Source organism: Perissodus microlepis, chromosome 20 (genome assembly GCF_051167445.1).
Source record: "Perissodus microlepis isolate ML-2025 ecotype Zambia chromosome 20, ASM5116744v1, whole genome shotgun sequence".
NCBI lineage: Eukaryota > Metazoa > Chordata > Actinopteri > Cichliformes > Cichlidae > Perissodus > Perissodus microlepis.
The window spans coordinates 1,487,267-1,509,517 of record NC_140480.1 but is presented as its reverse complement, the minus strand read 5'-3'; the positions used below and the strand labels follow the sequence as shown (position 1 = coordinate 1,509,517).

Genomic DNA, 22,251 nt, shown 5'->3' with positions numbered 1-22,251 from the left:
CACAAAATCTGCAGGACTAGCCCCATTTTGTGAAGCTTTCTGGGGCTGCGCTGTAGCTCCAAGTCACGTGTGCATGTGTTTCTGGATGAGTTTGTGTGTCTTCCCTCTGGCAGTGACAGTATGATGTATGGGGGAGCAGCAGCCTGCTATCAGAGAGAACAGGTGGCTCTCTCAAGAGACAAACTGACAACACACTGTCCTGATTTAATGTGTGGGAGAAAAAAGAAAACGGAACAATCGTCTTTTTATTCTCGTGGTAAAAATTAGTAGCTGTTATTCTCACGAGGGGAGGAGTGACTGAGGCCCACGACATGATGGAGGCTTGTTCAGGGTCAGTGGTTCATTGTAAGTAGGCTTTCAGAAGCTATTAGAAAATATTAGTTTCAGCTTTTATGAAGGTTTAGAGTCCACGACGACACGGCGCTCCACCCACAGAACATTTTTAAGGAAACAACTTTTTTTATGTTTATTATTCTATTTTCAATGATATGAGTATTTGATAGCACTTTTGATTAGTAGTGATGATGAGTCACTGGCTTTTCCACTCAGGCTTTTCCTGGTGGCACTCATGTGAAAGATAATGAGAGGTGTGGCATTTAAGTCTGCGGAAACGTCCTGCAACAGGAAGATGGCGGTAAAAGTAAAGAACTTCAACGGAAAGTAATTTGCAGAAATAATCAGCAGAGTATTAATTAACACTCCCAGACGCACACAAACACACACACACACACTCGTCGTTAAGCTTTAAAAACCCAGAGGCATTTCAAGATGGCTGCCAAGCGCCCAGACCTGTTTCTCAAAGGACTGGGGCGTCATGCCTCTGATACTGGGATGCTGGCATGCCAAGTGAAAGCACGCACTGTAGTGGCATTATGCTGTTTTTGTTTGGTTTGGTATGAATGAGCAAAGGCAACATAAGCGGGTCTTTTTAGCCACACAGACCACCATTTCTGTCTGAAAGAGGCTAATGAGTGCTTAAACATGTGCTCAGGTGTATTTCTGCTCATTAATCACCACGAGTTTTCATTTCTACCTGTGTGTGCCGTATCCCTTGTTTGGTCGTTTGGGAGTAGAGGAAACGAGCCCAGAGATATTCTCACCTTTCAAGTAGCAAAACAGTTGTTTAACAAAACTTCCACCAAGTCCAAAGGTCATCCTGTTAGTTTGGCCTCCTGAGGGAAATGTCTGACTCTTTACAGCTAAACTCCCGACTGTGTTCACCAGGTACTATAAATTATATTTGGTGTCGAGCAAGTAGAATTCATTCAATTTTTACCAGCAAAAATAAATAAATAAATAGTGCTGCAGGTCATAAAACAGAAACAATCAGGAGATCTGGTGATAGTTCTTTATTGGTTCATCATCTCAAGTGACTACTTTAAATAATTGGGAGATATTACTACATCTTTCATCAGTTATTACTTATATAGTGTGTGTGTGTGTGTGTGTGTGTGTGTGTGTGTGTGTGTGTGACTGTGTGAATGTGTGAGATTGAGTGATTGCAGAGGTTTTGATCCTAATCTTGGTCCAGGTAGTTTGAGGCTGGTGGAAGCTGAAGCTGCTGGCAGGCAGCCAGTGTGTTGTCTCATCTCCGGCTGCCTTCCCTCCATTATTGTCAGCCCGTGGGAGATGGCTATTGATCTCTGTGTGTGTGTGTGTGTGTGTGTGTGTGTGTGTGTGTGTGTGTGTGTGTGTGTGTGTGTGTGTGTGTGTCTCCCTCTTGGTCTCTGACTAGCCACATTTCACTCAAATCTATACCTTTCAGGGATATGAGAGAAGAGATGAGAAGAGAAATGTGTGCAGTATCGAGGTGTCAGACCAAACCAGTGTGAGCTGTATATCACTTGGCCACAGGGATGTAGAAGTGACATGTTAAAGATCATTATAAATGTGATTGTGGCACAGAGGTCATGAGTGTACAGCAGCATGTAGACCGCAGGCGATGCAGGCAAACTGGCGTCAGTATTTTGTGCTGTACTGTACTCTTTACAACTTTTTATATAAATCCATCTGAAATCACATCCCTGCACATCTGTTCTCCTTTACCTTTGTGTTTGGTGATTTTGTGAGACAAAATTCCCAAGTCTGTGGCTCTTGTCCTCATCCCTTCCCTCTCAGCCCAGGAAAGAGGCTGTAGCTCTAAAACAGATTTTTTTTTTCCATTTCTTTCTCACTTTCTATTTCTAGTTTCTTTCTGTTTTTCACCTCCCTTCCCTGTTTGAAAGCACTTGATTCTCACCAGTTCACTAATCATCACAAACGTGTTTACTAATCAAACTGTTGTGTTTTGTAGATGGCTGCAATCAGAAAGAAGCTGGTGATAGTTGGTGATGGTGCGTGTGGGAAAACCTGCCTGCTTATTGTCTTCAGTAAGGACCAGTTCCCAGAGGTCTACGTCCCCACTGTGTTTGAAAACTACATCGCTGACATTGAAGTTGATACCAAACAGGTACGTTGTAGAATATATATGTACTGGAAGTGCTGGGTATACAAGTCTGGCCTAAGTCTTCTGTCAGAAAGACTGCTGCAGTCCAGGAGTTTAGTTCACCGTCTTTAATGAAGCTTCACAGAAGAACCGGTTACAGCAGGGCTTGCCAGGATAAATCCAACTGTGATGCAGCCAGATATGCACTTATAATTGTAGCAGATGCAGTATATGTGACTATAAGCATGGTTGTCTGGAAACAGAAACAGGTAATACTATAATTAGTAGGGTCAAAGATAACTAAGCAACAATCAGAACACATCATCTACTCAGACACAGCAATATTTTACAATGTCCACAAGGGGTCGCCGTAAGACCAGAAGTTGGCTAAATAGCACATATCTTCCCAGTTGCTAGCAGTGTGTCCAATTTAGCGACTTTGTCGCTATATTTAGCGAGTTTTCAGAGCCCCCTAGCGACTTTTAGGACAGCCAATAGCAATTTTCCTTACTGAGGAGTTGGCAACACTGGTTGCTGGTACTAAGGCAAGAATGTGGCGAGCTAACAGCAGCTAAACTAAACAATAAACAACAGAAAAATCCTTTAGCCGCGGGATGTAATCATTGGAGGAGATTCTGGCCACTGGTATTAACTTAGTGCAAATTAATTAAGTAAACCTACTAACGTGATATCCGTGTACCGGGGCATAACTTTAGCTTTAACATGCACAAACAACTATAACTATTATCATACCAGTTAACCTGTCAAAAGTAATAACACTTACAGTTTCATTAACGCACACGGAATCACACAAACTGCAGGGAATTTGCACATACGTCGTATTTGAAATATCGTTTTTCGGTTTGAAGACTATGAATAATTTAAACTATTGAAATAGAAGTAATAGTTTGACATTTGTGTATTTGTAACAACTTCACTTAAAGAGGTTCGAGTTTCCATTTGACATTTATTTTTTGTTTGGAAAGGTAATAAAAGCTGCTTCTTCTTCTTTTTTTGTTTTTTAACTCAGTGGCTCTCAGCCATTTATTTGTGATTCTTACAAAACATCAGCATCTATTTGGAGCTCCTTGTCACTGTTTAAGACATTTGTTAGTTTTTAGTATTTCCCCTCCAAGTTTCTCCTATGGTGCCATTTAAACAGTAGTTAGGTTGTTTTTGAAAAGTAGAACAAATAAGAGTCCAAAAAACCAGTTTGCAGATTGTTTATCCTGTGGTTTGGGTACTAATGTTCTCTGTGAACTTTCAGTTATTAAATGAAGAAAATGAAAGTATAAGGATATACTTTTGTAAGGAGCAAAGACTGACTACACTGTGTATGTATTGATAATATTATTAGGAGACATTTTATATTAGAGGTATTACTCCTACTCTTACTACTTAAGTACTTTTGCTTATATAATATTTACACAAGTGCAGAATCTAAGAGCAAATTTGAGCTGTTTCTTGGAACAGGCAGGTTTATGTGACACTCTTTGACTCTGTTGATTGTGGACCACATCCCATCAAGATTGATGGCAATAAGTGCCTGCTCTGAGAGAATATTTGTGATATTTCATTGTTATAAAGCTGCAGATCTCCAGCTAGCAACAGGAAATGGATCAGTGCCACCTTCCTGTGCAAGGTCGGGACCCCTCTCCTAATACATCATGACTAATGTCCCGTTTCCTGTTCCTTTTTCCTGTGCTGTAAAATTGGGGATCAGCTGGTTTTTACTTCAATAGGTTGAATGTGATGGAAGAATTTAAAATGTAACAACTTTATTTGATGCAGTGAAATATTTTATAACACACTGTTTGACTTACACCTTATATTACGTTACGGTTAACATTACTAAGAAAAAAAGATTTCTCTTGGGAACCTGACTCCTGAGAGACATCTACTGGTAATAGAAGCAAAGGGCAGCTGACTGAGGTTCTTCCTGGTGTGAAATAGCTTATTTTACAACAGCTTACGTGTTATATCATTAAATATTGAAAATACCCTTCCTGTGGTAGACTGTAAGTGCTGTGTCTGGGCAATCTTGCTAAGAAGCTTGTGAGCCAACAAGAAACATGTGAGATGTAAGAAAAGCCCAGAAGAATTGTTGAGGTACTGTTGTTGCACTCTGGAGTACAATCAAGATGTTCTCCAGCTGTGATTAGTAGTAAAAATACTGCAAATTAAATCAGCAGAAGAATAAAATGCATAAAGAATGCAGTTTAATCCTCAGTTTAGTTTTTACTTTAAAAAAAGCCGTAATTTCCTCATGAAGTGACATTTCTAGGCTTGTGTGTACTAAACATTCCTATGTAGTTCCTTGTGGTTGCATTGTAACTAGAGCTACAGCTCATGCTGACCTCCCGCAAATGATTTTTGCAAGGGTTTTCTTTTATCTGGAGCAAGCGAGGCGCTGAGGGATTTCTAACAGCTTGATTAACAGCTGAGGTCCTGTGGGAACCACCTCCACCTCTGCAGACTTGCTGTTTAGGCCCGATAGTGGAGGAATGAGTTGTTCTCAGTTATGTTCCTCCCTCTGTCCAATGGGATTTCTTTTGTTGTCTGTAATCTGTTTTTGTATTTTAATGCTAGCAAGTGTATGCTCTGTGTTGGAGCTGCTTGCTTCATATGTTTTGTTCTTTGTCTTCCTCTCTCTCAGGTGGAGTTGGCATTGTGGGATACAGCAGGTCAGGAAGACTATGACAGATTGAGGCCTCTCTCCTACCCTGACACAGACGTAATCCTCATGTGTTTCTCCATAGACAGTCCCGACAGTTTAGGTAAGGCGGCGGTGAAAGTGTGTTTTAGTTCATTGCTGTGCCCCAGTTAAGATATTTTTCTGAAATCAACAAGCAAAGTCTCCGAGTTCCTGAGACAGTGTTGTATTATTCTTTTGTAAGATTACTTCACAACAAAGGTCACCTGGCAGGGAAATGTTCCAGATTTTATCTGCTCATGGGGCTACATTTTCTTACAAAGGGTTTTCCCACATATTTCATTGGTATCGTAACCTGCTGTTGAAATTCCATCTTCCACTGTCATGGAAAAGTCATGACTTGACTGGTTGAACTGCATTACGATGCATTAATATGTACGCGCACACAAGATTACAGTCGCTCCTCCAATGAACTTGAGGAATGAAGTCTGGGCATCAGCAGACCTTTGTAACTTTGATTGCTATGGTAGACATGGACAAGGGTATGACGGACTGGAGAGGGTTCACCAGGAACATGCAGTTACTATGGATGAGATGCAGGAAACTTGGATATATTTCTTCAGAGAGGTTTTGGGCGTAGCTTTTAGATGCAGTTTCCTCCACCACCTCAGCATCTCCTCAAAATCTCAGCAGCGAACTTCTTTTATAGTCCTTAGGTGTTAAGCAAAGCTTAGCAGAGCGTCACGGTCTCTGGGCTTGGTTAGATATGTGGAGCAACCGGTAGTGTGGGATGCTTGTGTTTACTTTGTTGTGTTGTCAGTCCTTTAACATTGCCATGGCCACAGAGAAGACAAAAGTCATGAAGTACTATAAATGTCTTTTAGAAGAGCGAAAATAAGGGTTGTAACTTAGCATTACAGCCAGTCTTTGCTTTCCTCATCCATGCTTTAGGATATTCCTACTCTAGCACAAAATGTAATCTCTGTTCAGAGAGAAATCGCTTGTTTTGTCGACTGTGTGTGTGACACTAGCTAACAGCTAGTGTCACAATACCTCTTGGTATTTTTTTTTTGTGCACAGTCAGAAGGGAAACTAGTGATTGTCCTCATAGGAGGAAAAAGGTCTGGTGCAAAACTAATGCTCTGATTTTTATATATGGAATTTTTCTTTATTCTTTTAGAGAACATTCCTGAGAAATGGACACCTGAAGTGAAGCACTTTTGTCCCAATGTCCCAATCATCCTCGTGGGCAACAAGAAGGACCTTAGGAATGATGAACACACACGCAGAGAGCTGGCCAAGATGAAACAGGTCTTGTATTTGGGGGGTTTTTGTGTTAAAGGAAACATATCCTCTCAAAATGACTCAGTAGATAAATGTCCACGCACAACCACTGAAATTTTAACTGGCTTTCTAAATATGACACCCAGGAACCAGTAAAGCCTGAAGAGGGCAGAGACATGGCCAACCGCATCAGTGCCTTTGGCTACCTGGAGTGTTCAGCCAAGACCAAGGACGGAGTGCGGGACGTGTTTGAGATGGCGACCAGAGCGGCACTGCAGGTGCGCAAGCGTAAGAAGAGGGGTGGCTGCCAGATTCTGTGAACAGCCAGAGTGTGTTGGCCACAGCACCTGAGGGAGGACTACCCCCTCCCCGACACACAGAGCAAACCTAGCGAAACCTTAAATCAATGGCTTCCATGGACTTCACAGACGCAGATGTGCCACTGGCAAATATGAAAGACTGACACACCTGTTTAAAAGCAAAACAAATCAGCCTTCTTTTTTTAAAGCAGCCTCCTCCGCAGCTCACTCTGTTATTGCTTCTTTCCTGTTTGTTCTCTACCAGAACACAAGCTTGTTTGAAGGACCAACCCGCTTACTTTACTTTTATATGTATGAATGTATGTTTGTATTTATGTGCATATACTTTATAAATGTCATGCATTGGGCACTGTGTTATGTTTGTTTACAGAGAAGGGTTTTGTGGACTTTCTCTCACAGCTACGAGCTGCACACAGCTTTACTTTTGCTGTTTTCCTCTGCTTCTCTTCCACCTGTGTGTGCCACTTAGTTTCCTTTTATACATCAGCTTCAGTCCTGATTCTTAATCTTTTTTTTGTCAGACAACAATTTATTTTAGACCCCGAAAGTTCTATTTCACCAAGTGCTGTGTCAGCAGTGCTGTTTTCCACAGCTTTCTCTTCTGACACAAAGGACTAAATTTACAGCCTGTTCACACTTCATTAATCCACTGAAACCTACATAAAGTAATGCAGGAGTGACTGTATGGAGAGGCTTTGGACTGCACCTTGGTCTCTTTCTCCATGGCGATGGCTTAAACTGGCACTGCAGACAGTGGTCTATTGTCTTGGACACAATATGTGCAGTCGTGCTCACACTGGCTCTGGCAGACGTCACTACAGCTTCCCCCCCGATGAGCCCTGCATCCTGCCTGTACTGTTTGAGGTCCAGTATACAGTCATCTCACATTACTGTGTACTGGACTCACTGTGGATGAATGCACACAATGTACAGCCATATTAATATTATATAACATCAGCCTAGTCTGTGTGTAAAAGTAGCTGACAACGAGATTAGCAGCTCAAACATCATTGCGTGGTGTACAGGAGCCCTTAGTCACTGTATGGTCGTTCTTTGAGTTGTGAACAGGCAAAAACCAGAATAACAGTGATGTCTTTTGGCCCTAAGCTAAAACCGTAAAGCTGAAGAGATTTTACACCAATGTGACAAAACTGTAAAACAGAATTTGAATTAAAAAAAACATATGGGGAATGAAACGCCAGAGTTTACGCATGTGTCTCTCCTTCAGAGCCAAAATAAAGAAGTACAGGGCAAAGGCTGTATGCACTCCTGCTCAGAAAGAGCCCAGATCAAATTGTTTGTGTATTACATCGTACAAATATTCATCTTGCCACAATAACAAAAGCAAGATGTTCTTCCACTTGGAGTGGGCGTGGGCTAATGTCTGGCCAGTGGCTCCGTCTTAAATGTCACAAGAAAATTTGAGAAAATGTTGATTGAAGCTGCTTTACAAACAGGAGTGGGATGTTTTGAATGTCTGAAACATGACAAACATGTTAATAAAGTATTTTTGAAATACTACTTTGGTTTGGTTTTGGAGATGGTTTTAATACATTTACATTTCAATAACGTTTTACTCTTATTTATTACAACTGACTTCAGAATCAGAATACTTTATTAATCCCGAAGGAAATTAGGGTTACAGCAGGCAGCACGCTAATGGCGCATGCGCACTTACAAAGGAACCTTCTGACCAACTTTACACAAACATCACATTGGAGAGACATGTCAGAGAGGTAGGCTGATAGGAAAAAACAACGAAAATACATAACATGAGGTAAGAGGAGGAGAAAAAAAACTCCACTCAGACTGAGCTCCTAGTGGGAGAACAGTTTGATAACAGAAAAAACACCTCAGCACAAAAAGCACATGACTATCAGTACACCATAGAAACGCAACACAAGCAACAGGGGCGGGTAAAGGGTAAGAGAGAGCCAGTGTAGACAGCGCATCCGGTCCTGCAGCATGTCTGCGCTGGTCCAGCCGACTGCCATCTTCCCCGGTAGTCGGAGGATGACTTCTATTCTATAAGTAAATCAGCATTTAACTTTCTTTTGACATCCCCTTGGTATAATATTTAAAATGAAAATTAAAGAGACCTCAGACTTACAAGTACCAAAAAAAAAAAAAAAGATTGGTAGGTTTGAACATTAAAGTGACCTCATGTGTTGTCATCTTAGATTTATTTAATTAAATAATTTGATTTAAAATGAACCTTACAATTACTCCATTGATAAGAAAATGAATAAAATTGCTGTTTGGTAACTGTAATTAAGAAATACATTGAAAGTCTCATACATGGGCAGGAAACACTATGACATGTACATTTCAGTTATTTAACATCCAGTTAATACTTAAGCTCAGATTGATTTAAAACTGTAAATTCAAGTAATTTGCTCCTTCGCAAAGTCAGGCGTGGTCCCTAACTGCTCCTTTTGGATTCTATTGATGATCAGATGACACAGAAGAATCCTTGCATATAAAGTGCACGTTTGTAAAGCACACTTGATCCTATGCACAGAGTAGACTGCTTCATCTGTTCTCCTAGTGCTGGAAAAGTGCACTTCTGAGCTGCTTGAGGAACTTTTCAGTCTTAAGATTTATTGTCACCATGTAATTGTGACAAGTTGCTGGTGTTAGTGGTGCAGTTCCCTGAGACAACATAGTTGCTTTAAACACAAAACAGTTGTGTCTATCATTGTCTTTGGTCTAGTAAAATATACTTTGGTTATTCTCTCTTGTTTTGGACATTTGATATAGGAAAGTGTTCATTTAGGACAGTTTGATGGTGCTTGGTGCTGAAATGAATTCCTCTGAACACCTTTTGGGGCTCTCCTTTGGCTCACATGTCATTCCTCCACTCAGGGTCCAGCTGCTGCTGAATGACACTCTCTGCAGTCTCAACTGGTGAGAAAAGCAAAATTCAAGGTGGAGAATTTTAACATGTTCATATGAGGAAGGTATTTATGAAAAAATTACCCTCAGTTTCATATGTTTTTACTCAGTGGCACAATTATTGTAATTAGCCTTTGTTTGCTACCTTTGGCCTCAATTGAGATGTAAAGTGCTTCAAGTCGAGCTACCACATCTTCATCTTCCTCTGCCCGAATGAATCCAGTGTAACCTCCTTCATCTCTGCAGTACTGGATGAAGCTGCAGGCGAACAGGGAAAGAGTGAACAAGAAAGTCAGCGCAGATCACTCGTTCAAATTTAAAGCTGAGTTTAAAATTTAACGTTTGCTGAAAGTGGAAGTAGGAGTGTGTCACGTGCCGGGCCCAGGTGGAATCTGTTTCCAAAATTCTGGGGTTTCCCACCACAATCAGCAGGGCTTTAGCTCGAGTCACAGCCACATTAAATCTCTGGACAAGAAAAGAACGTGTCAAAATAATCTGTAAATGCAGGCTCTTCATTTTGTGTGTCTGTGCATGGGTTTGCGTTATTTACCTTCTCATTTTTGACAAAGCCCAGGTTGAACTTTTTGTCCATCTCTGTGTAATTGGCGCTGCTTCGAACTGTAGACACCAAGATCACTCTCCTCTCCTGGCCCTGGAACTCCTCCACCGAACCAACCTGACACACACACACAAATATGCATTTCTGACACACTTGCTACTCTGTGTTTTGAAGTCTTTTACTCTCCAACATTTAGTTACCTTAAGGTTTTCCATACTCATAAATTTAAATTCTTTGTCCAGACCAATTTTTTCCAGTGCCCTGCGGATTTTCTGCACCTGTGTGACACAAAGAAAAACACAACCACACCTTTAAATCTGCATCTTATCCACGTGTGTTCATTTGTAGTTACAGCAAAGGTTTGCAACCACTACATAAAAAAATTGAATCACACCTGCTTCCTGTAGGGGGCGATGATGCCTATGTCTCGGGGTGCAATCTTTGCCACGCCCTTCTTGCCTTGTGCCTGCAGCAGTTTCCGCACATAGTCCATCAGCACCTCCACTTCAGCTACATTGAAGAAAGAAGGACTGCTGGCCTCACGTTTGTCAATGCCAGTCACCCCATGGAAGATCACTGGGAAGTTCTGAAAGACATAAATTTTGAATTGGTGAAACTTTTAACTACCTTACTGCTCTGAGTAGTTGCAGCAAAGCTTTTGTTGCTTTGATTTCCAAAAGCAGTAGAAGAAGACTGGATGTGTAAATGAATTATGTGGAGATATCATCTTAATTTCAGGAGCGGGACCACTCCTCCTTCACGCCCCCTCCGGCCTCAGGCTATAAAAGCCCCCCTTCACCAAAACCTGCTGTTCTCATTTTCATGCCCCACCCTCCCCCCCCATTTTCCCTCTCTTCTCCTCTTTTCCTTTCATTCATTTCTCGTTAGTACATGGGGATCTGCCCGGCCCGGGAGCCGTCGCCAGCGGTGTTGGGCAAGTTACTTTGAAAAAGTAATTAATTATAGTTACTAGTTACTTCTTCAAAAAAGTAACTGAGTTACAATATTCTAAAAGTAATTAATTACTTGAAAAGTAACTATTGTGTTACTTTAAAAAAAAAATGTTTAACCCTCTGGGGTCCAGGGTATAATCGGCCATTTTTAACTACTTTGATGTTTCCTCCACATTTCACCTTTAAAACTGTTTACTTGTTTGGTCTCATCCTTTTCAGCACAGCCTCACGTGTCTGAATTTACAGTCATGTTTTAATTTTTTACATACTGTATTAACACAATTGATCTAAAATCAGACAAAAAACATAAAATCAGAGTAGAAAAAGTGATATTTTTACTGTAACAGCCACAAACATGTTTATTGAATCATATTTCATAACGTTAAATGCAAATATAAATTGTCAATTTTAAAATCCTATGCACAAGTTTTGCAAACAACAAAGTTATTTGCATCCATTTACCTTTTACCTTGATTTTTTAAATAACCATTTCAAACTATTTACAGAACAATCAGCTGTTCTTCAATAAGATGCCACAAATTATTTGTGCCACTGCAAAAACATAATTTCTGTTCACTATAAAGGAGAACATCACAGCCTGATACCTGCAGGTCTGACAGCAGCAGGTGTGTCACTCCTGTTTCTACCTGGAGACAGCAGTCGCCTCATTGTTCTGACACACAACACAAAGCTATCCACAACACTACACACTAACTACACAAGACAACACATTAACTACACACTCCAAACACGCTAAACGTCACAAATCTCTCGCATCTCAAAACTCGCGCTCTCTTTTTCTACTCCTAAAACTTCCCCTGTTGGGGGGGTCATAAGAAGAGAGTGCTTGCTAGCGCTGTCCTTACGTGACGACACTATTGAGGAAAAAACATGCGTATATATTGTTTATCATGACTCTGGTTTTACGTGGCCTATCAACAAAATTTATAAACTGGTATATATCACCTTGTTGCTTTGTCTTTAAGTGGTCATGTGATTGGCGTACCACGACTACTTTATTCTTCCTCAGTCAAACAGCAGCACTCATGCGAATGTTTTGCCCCCTGAGCTCCAGGTGTTGTGCTAGACAGTGATCGTGATTACCGTCTGCGGGAGCGCGCAGCTGCTTAAAGCTGCAGCGTCCAGATTACTTACAGCTGAACACAGCTTCAACCGTCTGTTTGTTGAAAAATAGTAACGGACCGCGTTTCCTTGTTAGTAACTGTAACGGCGTTGTAACAATAGGAATTAGTAATTAGTAATTAGTTAGATTACTCGTTACTGAAAAAAGTAACGCCGTTACTTGTAACGCCGTTATTCCTATCACTGGTCGCCAGTCCCCTTCGAGGCCTTCCCCAAACCGCAGCACCAGTTCACACTTCCTCATCCTTCATCGCCCATCATTACAGAGGATGTGGTCCCAGCTAGTGAATTGTACATACACTGCACAGTGCACACTTGTTAAAAGAAGAATCACTACCTTTTTTGGTAGCTCTTCCCAGTTGCAGTAGAAGTTTCGTGCGTACTCATCTGCACAAGCCTGCAGCTCCCCGTCATAGAAAAGCTCATTGGGAATTTTGAGAATGGCAGGATGAGACCTGAAAGAAAAATGCACATTGTTGCAAATCAAGTAAATCAAGTTTTTGTCACCGAGCATCCTTAGACTCTCTCTTCTAGCACACCTGTAGTTACGCAGCAGCTTGGTAACAAAACGGTTGCTGAACACACCATCAGCGTTCTTCTGGTACACAGAGAAGTTATTCATCAGCCGCTCCAAGAGGGACACTCCTGTAGACAGCACAGAGTTTTTAAAACCAAATGTCAGTTTACTACACACAAGAAAACAGTTCCAGGCAGTATCCATCCATTCATTCATCTTTTTTTTTAACCACTTGTCCAAGCCAGGGGCGGGGGGGGGGGGGGGGGCTGAAGGCTATCCAAGGTGTCACAGGGCAAAATGCAGAGTACACCCTTAACAGGTCACCAGTCTGCCACCAGACTCACACAGAGAAACAGAAAACCATCCACATCTGCAACCAATTCTTCTTCTTCTTTCAGCTGCTCTCTTCAGGGGTCGCCACAGTAGCTCATCTGCCTCCATCTCACTACATCCATGAATCTTCTTTGTGGCCTTCCTCTTTTCTTTTTGCCCGTTCAGTCCACATTCAACATCTTGTGTCCAGTATATCTACTTTCCCTCCTCTGCACATGTCCAAACCATCTCAGCCTTGTCTCTTTAACTCTGTCTCCAAACTGCTCAACCTAAGCTGTCCCTCTGATGTACTCATTTCTAATCCCGTTTATTCTGGTCACTCTCAAAGAAAATTTTAATATGTCAAGCTCAGCAAGCAAGAAGGAGATCAGAGCCAATCCCTGATGTAATCCCACACCCATTACTCCACACCTCACCACTGTCTCGCTGTCCTCATGCACCACTCTCACATATTTCTCTGCCACTCTTGACTTCTTCATGCAGTACCACAGCTCCTTTGTTGGCACTCTATCATCTGCTTTCTTTAGATCCACAAAGACACAGTGCAACATCTTCTGACCTTTTCTGTACTTCTCCATCAACACACTCAAAACAAATGTCACATCTGGAATACTCTTTCTCAGCACCTTGTGGCCAATTCAGAATCCCCAATAACACGCACGTCCTTGGACTGTGGGAGGAGGAAAAATACTATGTAGCCTTATTTCTCTGTATTACAGTGGATTTGTGCGCAAGGCAACATAAGTGTTCTTACGTCTGTACTTACCCATGCCGTATTTCAGAGCATAAGGAGATCTAAGAATGGGGCCAAGCTGCTTGGGGTCTCCAGCCAGAACAACCTGACCAGCCGTTGCATCGAGCAACCCTTTGGTACCACAAAATAACAAAAATCAAGCATCATATAAATCAAATTTAGTACAGCTCTAGAAAGGAAAACTCTTTGTTGTTTATACCTGCCAATGGTATTATACACTCAGTCTCCACAGCATGTCCAGCCTCATCAATAAACACATGAGTGAAATGTTCTGCTGGAATGTCACCTGAGACGAATCTGCACAGATCAAATAATGTTTACATGGCACAAAGTCATATTTGCCACGTTCATCTGTCATGTTTAATGTTGTGTTAATGTTATAGACAGTGTTATGCAGATATGACTGCAGTGTGAGTCATTCACTACCTTCCGGCAGTAAACAGGGTGGTGACCATGATCTTATACGTCATCAGCTCTTCTTTAGCAGGGAAAGTGTAACACTCCCCAACCAGGTTAGAGCATTCCTGTAAAGTGCCATCGTATCATAAACCTCAGTGAGACTTAATAAAATAGCATCAAGCACTAGAACGCACATCAACACTGTGGTTAAGAAATGAGTGAGTGAGTCCTCATTCAGTGTGTCATGCATGAACATTACAGTCATGAAGTGCATTTCACATATAGTGTAGATCAGCGGTCCCCAACCCCCGTGAGTCGTTTGGTACTGGGCCGCGAGAGTTGAGGCTCAGGTGTGAAATGTATGGTTTTCAGGGTTTTTATCGGTTTTCAGCGTTATTTTGTTATCGTTAACTTGGTTTTCCTGGGTCTTTTCACGTGTGTTATGAATAAATCTTCTTTTTTTTTCGGTACCGGTAGTAGTTTTATTTTGTTGTATTTATCCGCAACACCTTAAAGGCCGGTCCGTGAAAATATTGTCGGGCATAAACCGGTCCGTGGCGCAAAAAAGGTTGGAGACCGCTGGTGTAGATACTTAAATGTAAACTACTGAATGAAAGTTTGCTTTAATATCACAGGTGAATGAAAGGTAACGCAGAGTTAGTTTCTTGATAAACTGCATCTCCATTAAAAAAGAAAAACAAATCATTTTCATTAAATGAACTCCCAGCACTGACCATTAGTTCATCAGGAACAAGTGTTGGGTTCCAGCTGCTGGCATACATGCGATATACTTTACGCTTGTCCACATGCTCCAGAATCCTCTTGCAAAGCAGATCAGCAGCACTGTTGGTTGGAGTGCATGCCAGAATGTAGCAGTTAGCTTGTGTCTTCTCTATCTGCTTGATGGCCTCCACCACAGTCACTGTTTTTCCTGAATAAAACAGGAAACGTAAAAACAGCATCAGCTGAGTTGCATTTTCAGACTTATGATAAGTTCCTTCTATAGCAGCTCAAAAGCAAAGGGGTAGCAATCTTTGGGACCCAGTACCAGTTCCAGGTGGACCAAAAACCAGGTAGGGGGCAGGTTTGCATGAGCCAGCTACAATGTGTTGTACTGCCTGATATTGCTCTGGATTTTTCTCCAGCTGCCTATCAAACAGCCTGTTGATGGAAAAATAAATGGAAAAAAAAGGAATAATTTTAGAGCTGAATCACTCCTGTCATTTTAGGATGATTTATACATTTTAAGTGTATACAGAGAACCAAAATTTCAGCCTCGGCTGATTAGTGCAGCACTGATGATCATCCATTATTTATTTACATGTAGAGAAAAAGGATAACACATGCACTGTGTATTTAAAAAAGTATGTGATCAGTCTACTAGAGTTTCTAACCTGAGATTGGGAAGGTCCTTTGGCTGAAAGGACATGTTGGGTTCAGCAGGAAACAACACGCTTTCCAGTCTATATGAAGAAGCCAGTTCTGCCGCTCTGTGCTGGAGACGCAGAGTCAGGCGGTTTATAGTGAACTCAACACTGAACTTCATACCTTCTACAAAGCGGCTGACCAACCTGTAAAGAAATTCACAAAACCTAAGATGCCACAAACATCACTTTACTAGAAATATATTAATCTCCCTTGATTTGTACTTTTATAATACTAAACAGTCATCATCTTACTGGGAGCTGAAACCCAGTTTAACACTGTCCAGCTGCACACTGTGGACGTAGCCACAGTACTTGACCCCTGGTTCTCCAACAGGATACACCAGCAGCTTGTCTCCTCGGAGCACAGAGGGACGGTTCTCAGCCACACCAGGCACCTGGGAAAAGGGACAAGAGCTATCTGTCACAAGGATAACTGTGATGACACAAACATGAGCTGAATGTGTCCCACAAGCTGCCACAAGCAATCAAGGTTGTGTAGAGGTCCTTGTCATTTTTAGGAACCGACACCAAACACAAGCTTCACATATGAATGGGTCAGTGAAGAATGACCATATTTAGGTATGTAGTATGTTTTGTATGAGTTTGATATGGGTTTAAATGAATGACCTTCATAACTGAGGGGTATTTTTCAGTGTTAATTTTTATAACTCTTCATGAAATGAATGAAACCTTCAGTTATATGCTCACTAACAATTTGCTTATTTCTTTAATTTTTCAGGTGTTGTACTGTTCTTTCTCACCATATTACATATAGTACTAAGAGAGGCTGAGCTGTTAGTTGGTCTTATACATTTTTATAATTGAACTAATGGTAACAACTAAATGTGATCAGAATCATATATCTGACATATCTGATATATTTACCTCCAGAACAAGAAGCTTCTTGTTCATTTTGTCTTTAGTCATGGTAGCGTGTTCTCTGTCAGCGTTGGGGATGTTGTATCTCTTGATGTCCACCTCCATCTGAAGCTCCTCCAGATACAGCAGCACCTGGAACCTCTCTGTGTAGTTCTCCCAGTTCAAGGGACTCTCCAGTATGGCTCTTTGAGACACACATATGAAAAACAGATGACATTGTATACTGCAAACCATATCACAGAAGCTGAGTTGAGATTCGAGGGTCTCAGTAGATCACATCAATTTCTTAATTGCTGATCACTGCTGTTTGTCACCAAGATTACACAAAACCAAGCTTGAATTTTATGAAAAACTGAGCCATATCACACACAAATTTAGGACAATCTCAGGAGAATGAGATGACATGTTTTCCACAGTTGCCCCTTTTTTTTTTTTTTACAAATAGCAAACAGCAGTGTCTTTTAGAGGGATTTTCACTACTGGAAATACTGGATATGCAGGGCAAACTAGACATTATGCCCACTTTCTAGTGGTAAAAGCACCTGCTCCTTTCCCACAATGTGGAAGACCAACTAACATCCCATCCAGCTGGGAAGGACATCCACATACATTTACACTGGATAAGACCAAGAAAAGTTGTGTAAAACTGCTTTAGTGGAGAGGTGTTCAAAAAAAGAAGAAGAAGACTAAATTAGTTTTAGTGCAGAATGGAATTTAAATAACATTGCCTTGGTGTATGTTCTTCCACTGCCCCTCTAGTTAATCTATGTTTTTGTCCTATTGTCTCAAAAGAGATCATTGTTAAATATCATAAAAGATGTCACCAGTTTACTGAAATCTGAAGACACTGACAACAAACTGATAACACTGTAATTTTTAAAACACTTTAACCTCATAAAAAACTAATAAAAAACTAATGGAAAATGAACATGAGTGAGGCAAACTACCATTTAACATTTACCACAATCTCAAGGCTCTTTCCTACCTTTTAGCATTGGGCCAGGAGTGCTTCAGTGATGTAATGAGGTTACGTATGTATGATGGTACTCGATACTCTTTCAGCTTAACCACATATTTTAGATGTATTACTGCCAGCCTTAAGAAGACAAATAAAGAAAAGGTGTAGTATTATAAAAGACACAGAAAATGTATTTTTGTACATTTACAGTGTAAGTTTAACAGCTAAATAAAGCGTAGTACCCTTCAGGTAGCACCCCATCCACAGTAATGCAATCGACCTCAGGAGTCCAGGCAGGGATGGAGCGAGGTTTGTAGGGGGCTGTAGGTGCTAGCTCAAGTCCCAAGGAAGTTACACACTCAGCCTCAATAAAGCGCACAATGTAAAATGCAGCAGAGGATGGCTGCAGGTCTGGTTTGAATTCAAAGGCGAGTGTAGCTGGATAGAAACCAACCAAGCTGAAGCGGAAGACAGCCTGGATTTTATAGCTGTCACCTGAAACCCGGATATGACATGTTGAGTGTGTTAATGGTCAAATTCTACCTGTAATCTGTGAGTCAAATGTGAGTCAAACGAGCTAGCTTATTTGTGATGCTCGCGTCACCTGGTTTTAGTGACAGGGGGTTCTGTTTGGTCACTTTCTGCTCGTCAACCAGCGACAAGCACTTGAGCCAGTGTAGAGGTGTGTAGTAGGTGAAATACACAGTTTCTGTTCCAGTGTTCTTCACATGCAGGGTTATCTCACTCTGTTAGCAAAACACATCATTTTGTAAAGTTTTTTTCTTTGTTTGTTTGTAAGCACATGTATATCGGGGAACATTGCAATCTGATGGCTTAAATACCTCAAAGGTCTCTTCCACACGTAAGTGAAGTTTTCCATTCTCAAACGAACGTTTGGATGTGATGCTGATCCCATTTTTGTCAGATATGAAGTGGGTTCTGTAGGTGGGAGAAGATCAGAGGCATTGATTCACTGTTTTACTGCAGGGGTTCAGGCCACTTCTTTCAAGTATGCCTTTCTTTTCTAGCTGCATGCAGAAATAATACAGGCAGCAGAGGCGGATGCTCTGTGTGAGTGCAGTGACAGAGGTTAATGGACTGAAGTAGCCACACTCGCACCTCCATGTTCTGCATACATGCCTGGCCTGTTTGCCACAGCACATGAGTTGTGTTTTCCCATGTTTCACATTTCATTTACTCATTAAACAAAAACATTCCTAATGGTTTGCCTTAAAAATAAAAAGCATGTTCACACTGTGAGTTTCATTGTGCAGAAAGGAGTCTGCCAGGTTACCTCTCTGACTTGAGTTTGTTCATCAGGAGACTGGCCATTTTCCTGCGGTATCTTACTCCTGTCTCTGCCTCATCTGCAGAGGCTGCTGTCTGTCCCATCCCCGGACTGGCTGCTCCGTTCTGGGCAGGCGTCGGTTTACGGTCTCTCTGCCACTGCCACTGGTCCACGTAAAGAGCTTTGACCTGTGTGGATCATCACTTCATGTCAGTTTTATTTTAGGATTTAGAAAAAGAAAAATCACTGTCACGTTTCTGGCTTTATTTATCTGAGCTTATAAAGTTGCAACCAAGAAAGAGAATGAGCGTCGTCTTAAGAAACTCTGAAGTATTTTCTTCAGACAACAGGATGTATTTTTGAGGAAGTGACAGCATCCTGTCCTTACGTGAACTCTGATTCCTTAACTCGCTTTGACTTCAAAAGGCTTAATTTTAAACTGATTCCTGTGGACAGTTTAAGAATATTAAGTCCTATAAAATGTTGTCCTATAAAAAAAAGCTATTTTATTTTAACCATTAATAACACAATTAATGATCCTCCTATTAACAAATACGAAAAAAGAAGAAGAAGAAGAACAAGCTGAACCAGTTTTGTTTTAGACAATAACAATACCTTAATGTCTTTTAGAACCTGTTTGGCTTTTTACTATTAGGTGAGGTCAAACATGCTGAAAACAAGGAAACAGTTGCCCTCTGTCAATAGCAAACTAGAGTAAGAATGTTTACTGTAAATATGAACTTTGCTTCCACTTGCACCTCCTCTAACACTGAAGTTAGAATACATGAGGTGTACAGTAGATGACACATCATGATTTAAAACTCACAATACCAATTTCAAAAGCCCATTTCAATAAATTTCTCTGATGTAACATTTATGTTGCTAAAAGAACAGATTGCAGCTCTACCTTTGTGCTGGGATAACCTTTATTAAGTACTCATGGCTCAAAGCACACTCCCTCCAAATAAATCATCACTTTGATTTCAACTGTTACACGTGTGTGAAGTTCATGATGGTCTCTTAGATGGTTTTAGTGCTATCCTGCTGATAAAATCCTTCCAAAGGCACGAAAACAGCTAAAAAGTGCTCAAAATGCTGGACATATACATACATATATATATAATATATACAATAATACACAGAAAACCCCAACAATCAGACGACCCCTTGTGAGCAAGCAAGAGCCAAGCAAGGGGGAGGGATATGAGATAAGATATGAACACTCATATATATCAACATATAACAGGTTGAGAATAGTTTTACTCTTTGACCTCCTCTGTGATAACCAAGAAGTTTGCCTTTTTACATAAAAAAAAATAAACCTGCGTAGCCCAGATTTAACTCTGTGGCATTCTCAGGTATGAAAATGGAAGGGCAGATAACTGTTTTATTGGTAGAAACAGGAAGTAACAGCTAACAATGAACTCTTTGCTAATGCCTAAGTGGTATATATGCCTCACAGTCACTGTAAAAACATTTGCATAATGTCAGTGGATTACTGGAAGCTGTATCCTGACGCTTGAAGTAAACACAATTTAGGAATAGACATTCCAAATAAAGCCCTGTTCTCCTTTATACTGTAGCACTGACTCTAAGGGAACATCAGTGTGGCACGTGATCACCAACTCAACACCAGCACCACACCTACCTCAATCCACGAGCTGCCATCTGGACTTTACCCAACAATGACTAAAGGCTAAGATTCATTTCATTGGGCTATAATCAGCCTCCAGTATTTTTGTTTTTGTTTTTGTTTCATCAGATAAACATTATTTACCTGTATGATTAACTGATTTTAAATTCAAATGTTTCACTTGAAGTTGTATCACTGAGAGATTCTAAAAAATATCAGACATGCCTTGTTATCTCAACTACAAGACTGAGTGATGTGCTTAAATAAAATGTGAAAATGTAAGTTTTATGGTAAAAAATAAATAAATCATTAAAATAAGTAATTGTTAAGAAACACATGTACCGTTAGAGATTCTGGTATAACAGATAATGAAAGAGGAGTAGTGCATACCTTGGAGTTGAAAAGAATAGTGTCTCTTCGTCTTGTTATTTTGTTGGACACTTTCAGGGCATACAGGATGGATCCAAAGTTTGGATCTTTGGCCTCTGGATTCCTAAAGTGTTTACAAAAGAATATCATTATATTCATTGGTAACAAAGTAAGTTCACTTTTCAAGTGGCAGAAAATATCAAATGCAACATTTCTATTAACTCAACAAACATCAGCAAGAACACAAACTGTGCGCAGTCTGCCGCACAGTGTGTTGCTAGCGAAAGGTCCACCTGCTGTACTGCTGCTTTTTCAGGGAGAGAATTCTAACTTTAGTCAGAGATGGAGAAAATTGTAAGACAGGAGACAAAAGGAAACAGAGGGGTTATGTGTAAAGGTAAGGACTGCACAGTGATTTCTGATAAACTACAGATTTAAAGATTAAGGGTAATGTCGTCATTTTCAATCACATCTGTGTATGACCTGTAAAATTTATACCAATGCTGTTTGTTTAGGAAATGGAAAAAAGCCAAGATAGGTTGTGAAACATCTGCTGACATCTTGTTCAATTCATTTCTGTAAATCCACAAAGAGCAGCAGGTTAGCCGATCATAAAATTGTGAGTTATCAGTCTTTTCCCCACTAAACGACTACAACTGATCTTAGGGCTTCCATACCGGCCGAATTCCACTTTAACCTCTGATTGTACTCATTTTTCTGTTTAGGTGTGCAGGCAAAGTCACCCTCCACAATGTAGACATCAGAAAAAAAAATAAAATTATATATATATATTGTTTTGCTGGTATCCTACATAACAGACTGATTTCAGTCTTATATTAATTTGGCACAAGGTTCAGTTACCTTTGCACAAAAATAGGTGGTAGAATTCCTTCAAGGACCAACTTTTTTACATTCTTACTTTGAGTACTTTTTGGCTTTTACTTCAAGAAGTCTATTCAGTACTTCAACTTTTACTGCAGTTTTTGGTTATGGATACTTTTATAAATAACAGTGATCAAGAACCCACCTCATCCGGAACTCATTGTTGTAAATGTCTCTCAGCTGAATCCTGTCTGTGATGGATACTCGATTAGTCTCCTTCAAAAACTCGAAGAAATCGAGTCCAATTTGGCAGCGAATAGATAACTTCATATTAACCATGATCAATAGTTGATATTATCAGAGTATATCCTAAATCACCCGTGCCGATCGTCTAAATGCGGATGTAACGCATCAACGCACAGCTTGTGTTTATTTCATAAAGTTATACCCTAAGACTGGGCTTTAGCTTTCTATTCCTTGACCGCCCGCATGGGCGGAGCCCCTCTATGCTCTCTGCTGCGTACTGAAACAGTCATGCTCGGAGATAAAAAGCAGGCACACCCAAAGAGTCAGTCAGGCCGGAGAAATGAAACTTAACGCGCTGAGATGCAAAATCATCTGAGAGCATCTGCAAACAAAA

General features: G+C 40.6%; 2 protein-coding genes across 2 annotated transcripts in view; one reads left to right on the top strand and one right to left on the bottom strand.

Annotated features, from left to right (window-relative positions):
* LOC146363726 (rho-related GTP-binding protein RhoA-D) overlaps positions 1-8,203 on the top strand; it is a 19,103-nt gene extending 10,900 nt beyond the window's left edge. Inside the window, exons 2-5 of the mRNA XM_084916236.1 lie at positions 2,294-2,449; positions 5,082-5,202; positions 6,259-6,389; positions 6,509-8,203. Coding sequence (XP_084772362.1) covers positions 2,294-2,449; positions 5,082-5,202; positions 6,259-6,389; positions 6,509-6,682 — 582 coding nt within the window. The 3' untranslated portion in view covers positions 6,683-8,203. The remainder of the gene's footprint in view (positions 1-2,293; positions 2,450-5,081; positions 5,203-6,258; positions 6,390-6,508) is intronic.
* LOC146363725 (putative helicase mov-10-B.2) lies at positions 8,197-22,251 on the bottom strand. The gene is made up of 23 exons (XM_084916234.1): positions 21,817-22,251; positions 20,811-20,913; positions 18,794-18,975; positions 18,342-18,438; positions 18,104-18,245; positions 17,742-17,994; positions 17,527-17,637; positions 16,548-16,725; positions 15,915-16,057; positions 15,630-15,806; positions 15,284-15,396; positions 14,970-15,166; positions 14,263-14,360; positions 14,036-14,133; positions 13,849-13,947; positions 12,772-12,877; positions 12,570-12,687; positions 10,531-10,722; positions 10,337-10,414; positions 10,128-10,253; positions 9,954-10,042; positions 9,723-9,835; positions 8,197-9,586 (listed from the first exon to the last, which is right to left on the bottom strand). The coding sequence occupies exons 1-23, from the start codon at positions 21,948-21,950 to the stop codon at positions 9,525-9,527; spliced, it is 3,009 nt and encodes a 1,002-aa protein (XP_084772360.1). The 5' UTR covers positions 21,951-22,251; the 3' UTR covers positions 8,197-9,524.